The 14,518-nt window shown below is 40.4% G+C and overlaps 1 protein-coding gene across 6 annotated transcripts in view; it reads right to left on the bottom strand.

Moving 5' to 3' along the window:
- The window catches only part of MAP3K4 (mitogen-activated protein kinase kinase kinase 4), a 91,245-nt gene that overhangs the window by 813 nt on the left and 75,914 nt on the right, over window positions 1-14,518 (bottom strand). For 5 of the 6 annotated variants that reach the window (XM_065632378.1, XM_065632379.1, XM_065632381.1 and 2 more), the window contains 8 exons: window positions 14,296-14,376; window positions 12,632-12,823; window positions 11,877-11,947; window positions 9,526-9,642; window positions 7,874-8,033; window positions 1,749-1,871; window positions 1,090-1,196; window positions 699-878 (listed from right to left, as the gene is read on the bottom strand). In XM_065632378.1, coding sequence (XP_065488450.1) covers window positions 699-878; window positions 1,090-1,196; window positions 1,749-1,871; window positions 7,874-8,033; window positions 9,526-9,642; window positions 11,877-11,947; window positions 12,632-12,823; window positions 14,296-14,376 — 1,031 coding nt within the window. Of the gene's footprint in view, window positions 1-698; window positions 879-1,089; window positions 1,197-1,748; window positions 1,872-6,894; window positions 6,988-7,873; window positions 8,034-9,525; window positions 9,643-11,876; window positions 11,948-12,631; window positions 12,824-14,295; window positions 14,377-14,518 lie in introns of those variants that run through there. The other variant, XM_065632380.1, reaches the window with a different exon arrangement.

Below are 14,518 nucleotides of genomic sequence, written 5' to 3'. Positions count from 1 at the left end.
CAAACGCACTGTTACTGAACCACAATACCAAAGTGAACAAATTTATGCTAGAAAATGGGACAGAATTCAATAACCTACTGTGCACCTACTTCTTCAAAAAAGTAGTTACTACTACACCTAAGTTTGTAGCTGTGAATATTTGCCTATTCTTAAGAAAAGAATCAAACTATAGTTCATGCAAGAACTGCAGACTGTTAGGCCAATTGCCAGATAAACATTCTATATGAACTTAACATTAACTGTGAACTTAAAAAAAGCAGACCCTTGCACTGAAGGGTGGTAGAGCTCTCAATAAAGTGCTTGTTTCACTTTTTATGGAGGGGACCCTTATCTCTAGATGATGGAAGCCTGCATAGGTACTTCCTAAAGTTTCAGGCACAGAGCCCTTCAGATCGAATTAACTACCACTGAGTTGAAGCTTAACTAGTCTTTTTAACATAAAGATAATACATCCCAAAACAGCAATGAAAGTTTATTGCATGGTGCGCACCAGGTTCTTTTAGTCAAATGTTTCTTAGCAACATAATGTGCTTCTGAAAAGTCGCCAAACCTTGTTTTCTGGACAGCATCAACCCGATACCTGGACAGCCTCCCACGGTGAAACAAAGCCCTGTGGCACAGCTGCAAACAGTGCAGCCAACTAGGAGCTGTTTCTGATTCCCATCTACAGCCTTTGTGGCCAAAGCCATGGAACAAACCTTGACAAAAGGATGATCGAGGAGCTGGCTGGCCGTCCACCTCATCTTTGGGTCACTCTCCAGGCAGTGGCAAAGGAAGTCTTTCCCTTCTGGGCTCACTTTGTCAGGAATAGGAGGTTTATGGCCCATCCCCACCCTATACATGATCTGGAAGTTGTGCTCGTATTCGTGCCAAGGCCTCTACAACACGTAACAGCATAGATAAGTTGCAAGGTTTAGTGAGTGAGTAACTTGCTATGCATAGAGCATGTATTTTTGTACTCCAGGAAAATTAAAACCCACCCCAGTACTTGCAGATTTAAGTGTGACAAATTTCTGGGAGTGGGACCAGAATTTGCAGAGAAACTGCTAAGAACAGTTTGCTTTCATTCAGCATGTGGAACATCCCTACCTTGCCAGTCACCATCTCTATAACGACACAGCCCAGGCTCCAGATGTCTGCTGCACGTCCGTGTCCTTCTCCTTTTGCTCTGGTAATTACTTCTGGAGCCATGTATGCTTCGAAACAATACATACAATGTCATCAGTTCATGCAGCAGAAGGAACAGTATACATTCAGTGATTAGCTGGGCAAACTAAATGCTTTTTAATATATCCGTAGTGAATCAGCACTATTTTTGCTAAGTTTTGGCATTTGCTGGCTTCTTGTTCTTTGACACATTTGCAGTGTAACTGTCTTTCAGTTTGAAAAGCCATAGTGAAAATGCTGGTATATGTACATGCTTTCGGTTACTTTTGTTTTTGAAAAATAGCTTAAGCAGCTGTTTAGTAAGAACAGCGCTGTTTCAGTAAGGCTGCAAAGAAAGATACAACCCCAGAAAACACAAGCTGCAGCGTCTTTATAAAAGTTGCCAGGCAAATACAATTTCATCTTTCCAGTTACATCATTCACTGATTGTTTTGGCTTCTGGATGTAAAGCACATCTGGCTAGCTATGGTAGAATCCAAGCTTCCCTGAAACATACCCTTTTACTCCACCACAAACTTTCAGCAGAGGCATCTTCTTCTATGGTAACTAGACAAGTATCTGCCTGGCACATGCTTCCTTACCTGCAGTCCCCAAAGTACTGTTCACTTCCCCAGGCATTGTCTGGGTGTTGTTCTTCAGTTTCACCGAGCAGCCAAAGTCTCCTAGTTTAATCAGTCCAGATGAGGTGAGAAAGATGTTGGCTCCTACAAAACACAATGAAAAACAGTAACACTTGTTAAATTAGTGCTGAATTGAGGAATGAGGGTTTCCCGATATACTCTTGGAAGTTACGCAGTAGATAACAACTGAATTTGCACTTAGATCTTTACCTGTGGGTTAAGCATGGAATATGACAGCATTAGCGATGTTCCCCAGAGGGCAAGTTACCAGTAGCCAATGGGACTTTAGGTGGGTTTGTGTTAACACTAAATGTACTGGAAGTTGACAACAAGGAAAACAAAGCAGTACAGCAGGCAAACTCATCAGCTTTCCATACATGCTCATTATGAGAAAATACTCCTCCAGGAACTGATCAATTCCAGTGCTTATCCTTGTGAATGTTGCACTGCAAAAAACCACCTGTCCTTAGGGAGCGTCCTGGCAGAGGCCATTGCTACGTACCTCCCACTGGCCATCTTTTCGGTTCTGCTGCGCCAAGACAGGTAACATCATACAGCTGTGTCATCACAGCAGACTTCCAAAATAGAGCTTTTAACATTTTATTACATGTACTACCAAATGCCCACTCCTATTGTGCTCTACTTCCAGAAGAATTTCTGGAGAAGGGCTACTACTGTTACAATCGCTGGCTACACTGCCAGCTCATTTCCCTAGCAGACTCGAAAATCTCCAAGGGGAATCTGCAGTTGGCTTCAAGTCACTTGCTCTACACGACACTGCAAAATAAGCCAAGTGGCTTTGATAACCAGTGGTCTTCTTTTGTTCAACATCCTGCCGAAACACATGTTGACAGCCAACACAGAAGAGGAAGAGCAGAACGAGCTCACTATACGTGTCAGGCCAAGTCCTGGCTTCTGCAAAGTATTGCAATGAAACCACAAGTAGGTTGCGAGAGTCACCTGGCAGAAATACAGCTTGAGGTGTGATCTCTCTTGAGGAAAGATGAATGGTTTGCACAGCACAAAAATGTATGCCTACTTGAGGAGTAGGCAAAATTGGGGGCTTCGTTTCACATAGCCTTTTCCCATGTCACACAGAAGATTCTTTCAAAAATGGCTCCACCTTGAACATAGGTCAGTGCAGAAGTTCTTGGCTGCTCCTCCTTTGTGTTATGTTCTCTTAGTTACTGACTTTTTCCAGTTAGCTTGTCTGCACATCCCCAAGATATTAATGGAAAACAGAAGGAATCCTCAAAACGCTCAAGTCAAAAAAAGGCAGTGCAGGTCAATGATGCTAAAACCCTGTCCATTTCTCAAAGGGCTTCTCTAACTACTACAAGAATGCTTGATAACTAAGCAATATTTATTTAGTCCAAGAGGCGTTGCACAGAACAGCACTATAAAAGGGGTAGAGAAATAATTAACAGAAATAAATTCCAACCTTTAATTACCATAAGCCTTTCACAAGTTCTGAAGAAGAATTAACTTTCAGTGAATACAACTGTTCTGCACATTGTGTCTAAGTTTTCCACTCTTGGCATTCAGGTACCTGCACGTACTAAAGATCGGAATTCTTTGGTTGGGTTCCGCAGTTTGCCATCACAGGGACATATGAATCCACAGTCACCCTGCGACCACAGGCACCTGTAACGGAGCTGGGTGGACCATCCCTCAGCTCCATGAATGAAAGAGAATCCAGAAACGCACCAAAGCAGTACAAGGAGGGAGCTCAATGAGACACTAAATATGGGCAATGCATTAGAAGAGTGACAGTCTACCAGCAACTTTTTCCTTTGAACTACTTTCCACAGCTTTTCTTTTTCTAATGATGTTCAAGCAATTATTTGACATATAGGAAGTAGGTGCGCTTTAGGTGCGCTTAGCCCACACAAAGAGCTTAGGAAAAGTGGCCATCACTAGCAAATGCTTTTACAAGAATGTTTTGGAAACCTATGTTCCCATTCCTCCAGAAAGGAACATGCGCATTTCATGGAAGGCTTACAAAGTGGTTTCTGACTAGAGCAGGGGGTGGAAACTGGCAGAGCTGAAGTGCAACGATCTCTCTTCCAGCTGAATCTGAAGCTATTGGGATAATTGTGATAGTTTGGTTTAATAAAGTTCAGAACCTACTTACAAGGCCTTCCATGCCCAAGTTTGTCCCTTAAAAAAAAAGTAATGACAATTTAGCACAAATGTTGCTGTTAAAGTGTCTGTTTCACAGAATAAGACCAAGCTCTAAAAGAAGTCTTTAAAAATGGTTATCTTGTTAGATGAAACCTCCACAGAATCCAGCAGGTAAAAGAACAGGAGACATGAGGGCAGCACTTTGAGGATGATTGATCCTTTTTACCTTTGACAGTTAACGTAACTAGGAACGTAACAAAATTCCTACCATATCTGCATGGTTAATAAGCAAAATAAAACCGGAGACCATGGTTAAACAGGCAAAAAGACACAACACAGCCTTCTGTTCCTTCTGTCCTCCTACACATACACTATCAAAAGCATCTTCATCGGATGCACTTGGCAGAGGCAAGGGGCAGCCCAGTTCTGCACAGCCCTACTGCCATTTACACCACAAGACCTCCTGGGCAAACTGCAAACTAAGAGCAATTGTCAAAAGCTGTACCCTTGCTAGAGACAACAAGAGCTACAACCCAAAGCTTTTAAACTGAAGTTTCGTGCCCTGCATTTCTGTGCCAAGTGAGGCCCACTTGAAGTGCAGTGAAAACTGCACTAGTGTGATATTCCAAAGGTGCTGGTGTAAGTACTGTGAGCCCAAGGAGCGGTACCAAAAGCCCCGCTAAAGACTTTGGCATCATTCCACAAAGAAGGGCAGCTCAGACACTCCTCAGCCAGTACTCAAGCGTGCAGCAACCAAATTCATTCAAGAAACAAGCAGGCCAAATGTTCCATTTGATGAGAACATCAGCTGTAGAATCCTCTTTCACTCAGTCTCTCAGAGAGGGTGACACATGCCCATAGTCTCCTGTTGAACAGCCTTCCATCTCTTGTTGAATGACCTTCCTTCCCTTGTGCTCATCATGAAGACATGAAAGCAGGAAAGGCAGAAATTTCAAGCTAACAACAAAGTTAACAAGAGGACACTAACACTTTGATGAAGACTTCTGGCCTGGAGCATCTCACTCACAGGTTTCTACTTTACTGAAGCTTCAGGTACAACCCCTTCATTTTCTGTATTCATTCTGAAAACACAATCCGAGTACTCTTCAGGAATATGCCCTTCTCTGTCAGAGAGAAAGCACCAGGCATGACCTCAGTGATTAATTCCTCTCAATTCAGCACTTGTGAGACCACACTTGAAGTGCTGTGTCTGGTTTTTGGGCTCCCCAGTACAAGAGAGACACTGACACACTGGAGCAAACCCAGCAGAGGGGCATCAAGACAGTCAGAGGGCTGGTCCACACAATGGACAGCTGAGAGATGGGTTTGTTTAGCTTGACAAAGGGAAGAGTGTGTGTGGAGAATTTATTGCTGTTTTCAGCTGTGTAATGGGAAGACATCGAGATGATGGAAAGAGGCTTTTTCCTCAAAGGCAAACTTTGAAAGAATATGGGGCAAGGGATACAAACAGCAACCTCTGCAAATGCCAGGGAAGTATCAGGAAAAAGTCCTTCACAATGGGGACAGGTCAGTCATTGGGATGGGGCCCAGAGAGAAGTGAATATCCATCTCGAGACATACTGGTATTTCAACTAAACAAGGTCTTAAGCAACCTCATCTAATTTGACATTGGATCTGATACTGAGGTTGGCCCTGTTTTGAACAGAGAGCACAAGCAGAGATGTTCAGAGGTTCCCTTCAGCATTAAATATTCCATCATTCTTGATAACTAAGGAGAAATTGAAGAAATTTTAACTGAGGAATCTGGGCTTAACCACAGGGTTTAAAATCCAATACCCAGAATAGAGATTATAAAAGTATTCCAGAAAACTTAATCACCTGCTACATACCAACACCAACTACTTTACACATTGATGCAAAATAAAAAACTCCGCAGCCAAGTGTAACAACCAGCCAACACTTCCCTCAGTTCGTTCTCACAACTGCAGGGTGAAAAAGGTCTCAAGGCAGCTGTGTCTCGCTTCATCTTTTCCACTCACAGAACTGGATGCCACAACAGCATCTGAAAGACAACGGTGGCACAAGGGGACACCACTAACCAAAGGACTCAATTTTTGATCACGAGATACTTGCGGACACCAACTGTGGGATAACCAATTCTTAGAGTAACTGTTTATGGGTATCTGCTGCTTAAAAGAAACATATCCACAGGGATGTTTAACAAACTGGCCATGAGAGATCTAGTGTGACCTGATAGTGACATTTCCATAGCAAAGTAGTTTTAACAGGTGGAATGACATATCATCATTTTTCCCTACCAGAAAAAATAAAGAGTACCTAAGCGCTGAAAGTAAAACCAGAGTTTTCTCTACTGCTGTTTGCCTGAAATCTTGGAGATGCAATATCAGCATAAAAGGGGGCAGAGAGCAAGAGCCTTCCAATGTAACTTCAGGCATCCTTTATAAAAATACCCTCTGTGGTCTGTCTTCACATTCTGTCATTAACTTTCGGGAAGGCCTATACACAGATGTGCCTGCAGCGACCTTCTGTTTGTCACTGCTGTTATTCTCATGCAACACCTCAACATTTGGTATGAGGAACCTGTTGCAACAGAAATGCCCTCAGATAACATAGCATTACAGTTCTGTTAAACAGCTCTTCTCACTTCACTGCACCTCCCTGATGAGAGGAAGACCTATTTGGAAACATATCCAGAAATCAGCAATGACATAGAGCAGCATAAAAAAGAAACCCCTGTCAGCCAGCCTTAAATTTTGCTAACAAGCTTCCAGGAGAGCATAATCCAGCTAAGCAGAACCTGGGTATGGAATGATCAAGTAAAGGGCAAGGAGGGCACCGTGAGAAGCATGGAGGGAAATCCACAACTGGAGAGAAACCTTTGGTCAGCAAGGAAAACCAGAAAAGGCAAGATTGCTGGGGAATGGGAGTGAGGGAAAGTGTTTCCTAGGAAAAAAAGCCAAAACTGACTCAAGAGTGGCCTACCTGGGTGGGAGGCCTCTGGATCGTAGATAGTTCTTTTCCCAAATGAGAAGCACGAGGCCAAAGGACCAAGAGCAACTGGGAACCTCCTACACTGCTGCGGTGATTCAAAACCCTGTGAGCAAGAGGGACATAGAAACCCAGCATCGTTGGGTTGCACTGCCTTGTCATAAAATGAGCATTCACAGGGCATATTGTGTGCATCATTTCCCCTACCTTCTGTTAAGTTTCTGCCATAGGTGAGCAAAATATGCCAGACTAACAAAACCAAGATAACTAGACATGGAAGATGTTCTTGGAAGGCGTAGGAAAAGAAAAATGAATGTGAAATGTGGACTCACACTGGGTGCCTTGAGTAAACGCCAAACCCAACCTCCCTTCAGTTATTGTAGTTCCAGTCTGCTCATTTTGCAAGTAAAAGCTGAGAGCCAGACACGAGTAGATAAATGTATGGCAAAAAACCCACTAGATAAGTAATTTTACAATATCCCTTTAACTTCCTTTTAACAAGGCTTTTATTACTATGCTTAATCAATCATTCTTCTGAAATCCTAAATCTCTTCTAGAAAATGGAAATCACAGGAAAAAGTTCTGATGAACAACTCTAGCACTGTACGTTGCTTGTCAGCGCCCAGAACACACCACTGTTTCTTGCATAGATGAGAAGAAAAACACCATTACATAACTCAATACATTAGTACTAGAAACAGAAGGACCAAATGAATCCCCAACAATAGTAACAACCTCTACAGAAACTATATAAATCATGGGCAGAATTTATGAGTTTGCAATGCCAACTGCGAACATTTTTTATATTTTGCACTTAAAAAGGAGCACGTGACTAGCCAATAACTTATAAATTAAAAAAAATGAGTGGAAGGCTTTATACACTTAATGGTTGTATAGATAACACAGACTAAATCTGTAAATATGTCCCCCATCGCTCCCCTCCCCATCTACAACACTGAAACGATGACATTACCTTTTATGGGTAACATTACCTTTAATGTCTCGATGAACAATACCATGTTCATGTAGTACATTGATTGCAATCGTGATTTGCTTTGTGTAGAGCCTAATGACATGCTCCTGAAGGCCCAGTTTTGATACCTCTTCCAGAGTGCCCTCATCACAGTATTCCATGAAGATGTACATTTCTTCCTGTCGTGGGAACCAAACCAAATTTCATTGTTGTGGGGTTTTTTGGTTGATTTTTTATGAAGTTCTCCTTCCACCCTTTATTGTTTGTGAAAAGACTAACGGAAGTACCATGTAATGCTTTAATGAACTACCTCTTACCATGGAATATCTAATAAATCATCTCTTCAGAATTCTGTTCTCTTGGGCATGCTTCAACCCAGTATGTTCTTTTGCATATCCATGGAAAATCTCTGCTACAGGTTTATCTGCATCATTTGTACGTTAACTGATACTATTTGATGGTATAAAATACATCACTTTGGCATCAACCAAAAAGCACTTTGGAAATCTTGTAGGTATATCACACAGAAATACAAAAAAGATGCTTTGCATACTTAGAAAAAAGGTAAAATGATGGTTTGGGCTTGTTTTTTTGGTTTGGTTTGGTTTTCCCCCACCCTCTCTCCCAGTTCCTGCAATATCACGTGTTGATTGCTTGGGGAGGGCAAGTTTTTTGTTGTTTTCTGTTGCTTGAACAAACATGCCAACTCTAACTCACTTTAAGGAAAAGTTTGGTTCTTGTTCCCTTTCTCTGTCTCCAAGCCCAGCCAATTTAAGCCAGACTTAATACAGGAAGATGGCAAAGACACTAAGCTCTGAGAACTAGCTGGAGAAACCAATGCCTCAGTGGCACAGACACCTGAAGTCGTGTCCCCATGTAAAGAAATGCAGACAGAAAGCAGCCTTTATCCCCTGCTAAACCACGAATGGGTCAGCAAATCAACCCATTCATACTGAGCAAATCAGTCAAAACCAGACACCGCTTTCCAGCCAGACACCAGGCATCCTGTTTCCTGCCTGCCTCACCGGGTAGAGATACGGGAAGGATCTGAGACTCACAGGGAAGGTAGGAAGCAGAGTAAGAAAATGTTGGGTATCTCAGCACGCAACTCTAGAAGCCAGCTCCATAAGAAAACCAGGCTTCATTAGTTCTGCTGCTCAAACAAGAAAACTCATTTTTCTTTCTGAAGAGACACTAGCTGAATTCCAGAAGATCTGCTGCCTTAAGATACTCACCTGGCATCAAGATTTAAACTCCAGCACAAAATTTTTCCAGGAATCAGCAAGATCCTGTGCAACCTTTGCTGCTAACAGTGAAGGGTTTTATGCTGTCTAGTCTATATAAATGCAAGAGTTACGATACCGTATATGATATAGCTTGCTTTTAGAGCAGTTAAAAACAGAGTAGCAGCACAGAATAGCCTCCAGCATTCCTCGCTCTATTCACTTAGTGTGAAACTTCTCTGTTTACATACCAGTTCAAAAAAATTTCCCCAAACTATGTTTCAGAGACCTCAACATTCAGAGGAAAAAGACACACTGCAATTCACAGAGATATCCAGACAATTAAACTGAACTAGAATGTTCTCAAGTAAAACCGTCAGTGATCCATGGCTGCTTAAAATTTTCTCTCTGACCTATAAAAAAGCCTCAATAACTTATAATTTCTTACCCTATGGAGCTCCACACCAAAATAACGAACCAGATTAGGGTGTTTGATGCCTTCAAAAATCTTCAGTTCATCAGCTGTTTCTTTGATGGTTTTGTGGTCATTAGGCTGAAATCTTATCTGCAAGAAAGATTTTTATTTTGCCACTATTTTAAATTACTAAGGAACAAAAAAACCCAACCCAAACCAAACCAAAACAACCAACCTATCCTAAACCAAAACCCAACCAAGAAAACAGGTAAAAAGCTCTTTTTCTTTTCTTAAGCACCATCATCACACAAAAAGCCCCAAAATATCAACCCTCTATCTCCAAACTTAAACAAAAAAAGAACACCAAACTGTTCTGGGAAAATTACACACAAATACAATGATTAATAAAGTTTGTAAGAGCAAAATGCTGCTACTTAAATGTATAAATACACAAGTGTGCACCTATATATCTCTTCCAAGCTTGCCTTCTAGCTTAAACCTGGTAGATAGACACGGTACAAGAGAATCTGAAGTACTATCAGTGAGAGCCACCCTTCAAGAAAGACAACAGAGATTCTAAGGGCTTTATTTCTCTGAGGGGTTTCTTCACTGAGAATGAGGCAGGAAAAGGTGTGGCACAGAACAAACACAATCATAAAGGTTTTGATGAAAGAAACAGGTTTGCCTTCGTTCTCCCACAATATGCCGTGATGGATTTTTCATGGAGGAAAAAAATTATCAAGTCTTCCAAAAAAACAATTTAAAGCTTCTATTCATGCAAAGATCGGTGAAATGCATACGGCAAGTTATGGAAAATGCTACTTTTACCATACTGGTAGAAAGCAGAAACTTCATTAATTGAGTTCAGGACAAGTGCTAGAGGAAGAAATGCACATATTTTACCTTTGGTTGCTAGGATGCTACGACTGTTTTGTTCAGTATAACAATTCCAGGATACAGCTTGTACTCAAACAGCGGTAAAATTAAATATATGGAGATTACAAAAAGGTGACAAATGACATTTAAGTATTTTATGTATTTCTTAAGTTGCAATACTATGTATTTGTAGTAAAGCTTGTCCACTATAATTGTAGAGATTTTAACAACACTGTGGCTAAGACAGTAAGGTCTGAAGAAATCTTGGAGGGTGAAGGGAATGCAGTGTTTTTAACTAGTTTAAAAATAAGTAAATCAGTCCTCTCCTAAGCTACTCTTAAGGAAATCCAGAAAAGCCTTTTCTTTGAAAGTTGCAAACAGCTTGCATTTAAGCCCACAGTGGGGAGGCATTGGGGAATGTTTCTTGGTGAAATAATTCTGGAAGTTAAAAATACTACAGGAAGAGGCAGCATACTGTATATTTAGCCTACTAGTGAAGTGTTTGTCAAACAAGGTCCATTTAACTTATTTGAACTTCCGCTAAAGAGCACACACATGCTAATTCGTAAGAAGCACCGGCACCTAGAAAGCAACCTCGAATTCCAGAAAGGAATCTGCTACTGGTTCGGAGAGAAATGTTCTTTCATCAGGAGAAAAAACAACAGAATTTCAAGTGCTGGTATTAGTTAGTCAGTGAATGAGTATGGTACAAGATCTTAAGCACAAGCCCAGTCTCGTTTTTCCACACCTTTGAGATCATGTATGTATTGTGTGTGCGGAAGAACTGGCTCATAACATGTAACTGCTCCAGCATCAAATGGCTGGCATGGAAACTGCTGCGAGCAGCTAATGCTCGCACTTGTCTGAAGATGTAGAAATGCAATAAAGCTAAACAATACAAGTATTTTAACAAACAAGGTGCTGTGGGGAAAACAAAACTCTACGCCTACACAGCTTTATTCACTTCTACCCTGAAAATTAAATTTTCTGCACCCACCAGGTTAGTCAACAGCTTTGTGACTCAGCCTAGCTCACTTGAACTAGGGGAAACTGAAAAACATCTGATGTGACACTTCCTATCTTTTTCTCTAAGGAATGAAGGAAAAAGGAATAAAATGTGAGATTAAATACTGCAAGTAAAATATAAGTTCGTGTACAGTCTACACTAATCAGAAAACTCTTTCTAAAATAATTTAAGATCCCATAATGGGTGTTCACACATATTAAGCAAGCATTCAGTAAGTTTACAACATCCCTATGAGATTAGTAAGAAAACATCATCCATTTTATATACATTTAAATTGAAAGTTGTAAACTGAGAAGTTTAAGCAACTTAAGAAGGAACGAGTGATAATAGCAGACGTGGCTGCATGAAGAAACAATTTGTCTTCCCATCCTTTCCCAGTTAGCTAACAGCAGCGTTCAGAAATCCTTAATGCCTCCTAAGTCATGCGCATTCACTTTGGAAAAACAAGGGCAGCAGTGATTCTTGTATACAGAGTACTCACCTCCTTCATAGCCATCAGTTCTCCAGTGTCAACGCTGATACAGGTATAGACCTTCCCATACTGGCCTTCCCCTGCAGAATTAAAATAAGAAAAAAAAAATAATAATAACACTACATTCAATAAGCAACATGTACATCAGCTACTATAAGAAAGCATCACTGAAAACTGAGCTTACCAAGGTAATTTACCTTTATTTTAATGTAAACTTTCAAGTACCTTTTAAACTGTAACACCTAATAACACTTGACACTCCTGAATTAATGCAGATTAAAAGTAAAAACTTTACATTAACAGGCTGACCTGAATGAAAAATTCTCATGAATATGAAGATTTTCCCCACAAATCCCAAAACAGAGAGGAAACAATGATCATATGGGGGAAACAACAATATCAGCAAATTAAAAAAATCCCAAAGTTTGTGCTCATGTCCTTTCATATTCCTTGTTCTTCCAAAAGAATTCCAACATTTTATAGGGGTAAACACATGCAGGCATTGCAGGATCATATCTACGTAACTGTCCTAACCAAATCCTTCTCCTCCTTTGTTTCTTGTGATTCGACCAGTGAAAACTTCGTTGAAGTTCTACATAAAGGAAATCACAGATGCAACAGTATTTTGTATTTTAACATTCTGATTTCAGTAAAGGTGCTATTACCTACGCGGAGACCCAGGACTTCAAAAGACAGTCTTACATTTCCTTCAAAAATACTAAGCTTGTATATTAGGTTGATAAATGAAGGTATAATGAACGTACCAATTTTGTTGCCCCTCTGCCACTTGAAAGTCACTTTTCTCAAACCCACATGCATGACGTTATCATAAGATTTCGGTGTGTCACAAACTTGGCCAATGATGTTCTTCCTCCTCATCTCTCTGTATCTCCTTTCTTCAAACAACTGAACAGACTTTTGAACAGCTTCAATCGGTGCTTGCTTGGAACCAGTGTCTAAAAAGAGTGATGGACAATTTCCTTGATTGAGAAAGATTCGCTGTGTTTATATTTTGTTACCTTTTGATATCAGATGAAGTGACCTGAGTTAGAAAACAATTATTTCGTGAGTCTAATTTAAAATGTAGGAAAAGAACAAAACATTTTAGCAATCACATATGAAACTAAAGTAAAAGGAGGATACTGGTACTTTTCTATAATCTCTTACTTGATTCAAGGAAATTAAATGTATGAAATGCAACGCATTTCTTTGCATTTGGCCTGTAACTCACCACCGATAGAGAGTGGAAATGTGTTAGGGTCATTAAGAGCACCAAAAAAAGACAGGTAAGGCTTTAATCTACAGAGAGATGATGGGTTTCTTGGAAAAGTCGTAGCATCTGTTATTTCAAAGATTAAAAGGTATTAGATAACTCCAGCTTTCAAGCCTTATCCCGAAACAGAATCCTAGTGGCTGAGGCCAGAAGAAATTTCAAGGCAGCATTAAAGCACAAAAATTACCCATCCGTCACTGTTGACAGACAGCGGTCTAACCTGTTTCTAACAGACTCCAAAAGATGGAGATACTGATACTCCCAAATGATATATTCTACTGCCCACCTATAATTAATACCACGTCATCTACACTCAGTCTGCCTTGCTGTAGTTTTAAACCAAAATCTTTGTCGTCTTCACAGTGGACAGTAAAACCAGTTCCCATTGCAGTAGTCTTCTAGAAATTTTCAAGTTTTTCCTCATTCTTAGTTTCTGGTTTAAACAAATTCAATTCCTTCAGTGTTTATGTTCCAAACAATAAATAAGTCTTCTAGATTTTGGAAAAAAAAAATCTGTTCTTCCTGTGCTCTGTCTGAGCCACATAATGAAAAGATCAGTTTTTATGTGACAGGAAACATTTTTCTCTCATGAGGTTCCACCCTGCCAGAACATATGCAAGAAAGCTACATGTATATATCTGTACAGTACGGTAGTCTCAGAATAAATCAACCTACTTTAGGTTTCATGAAAATAAGCAGCAGGACAGAGAGGAAAGGGCCCCATAATAGTCTCGAATTTGACAAACGCTGCAGGATCACATGCTCTTAGACACCCAAAATAAGAAAATCCCACACTGAGGAGAGATCTTAGGAAGCGAGGAAGTGCTTCCTACGGTCAATGCAGTTCATAATTGGGCACTGAACAGGGACAGAGAATTTCCACGATTCCTACGGTAATAAATGTACGCATTTTGTACAACACTGCTGGTATCTTTCAGAAACTGAACAAATATAACTTTTATGAAGTTTAATTACTCCCACCTCAGAGAGTACACCTTCTGATTTTGTTGGAAGTACCTTCTATCTGCAATCAGGATTTTATTTTTCCCCTTCCTACGTACAAAGCTGTAAAAACCTCTTCACAATCAGCATTAAGATTCGACCTTTTAATACAGTTTAATAGACACTACATTATAGTGACTCCTAAACACTTACCTTTGGTCTGGTTGATTAAAGTTCTGAGCTCCCAACTCCGCCGGTACAAACCACTTGAATCTCCTTTTGGATACAATGGTTCTAGAGAAATAATACTGTGAGCATCAAAGTGGCTTTATCTCATATTAAGGATTGCACCACTATATTCAGCAGAAGCTGAGATCTTAACGTTTCAGGACTAATACACCCGACAAGTATATGAGGCAACCATATAGCAATGTAT

Source organism: Caloenas nicobarica, chromosome 3 (genome assembly GCF_036013445.1).
Source record: "Caloenas nicobarica isolate bCalNic1 chromosome 3, bCalNic1.hap1, whole genome shotgun sequence".
NCBI classification, from domain to species: domain Eukaryota; kingdom Metazoa; phylum Chordata; class Aves; order Columbiformes; family Columbidae; genus Caloenas; species Caloenas nicobarica.
This window is presented reverse-complemented; position numbering and strand designations above follow the sequence as displayed.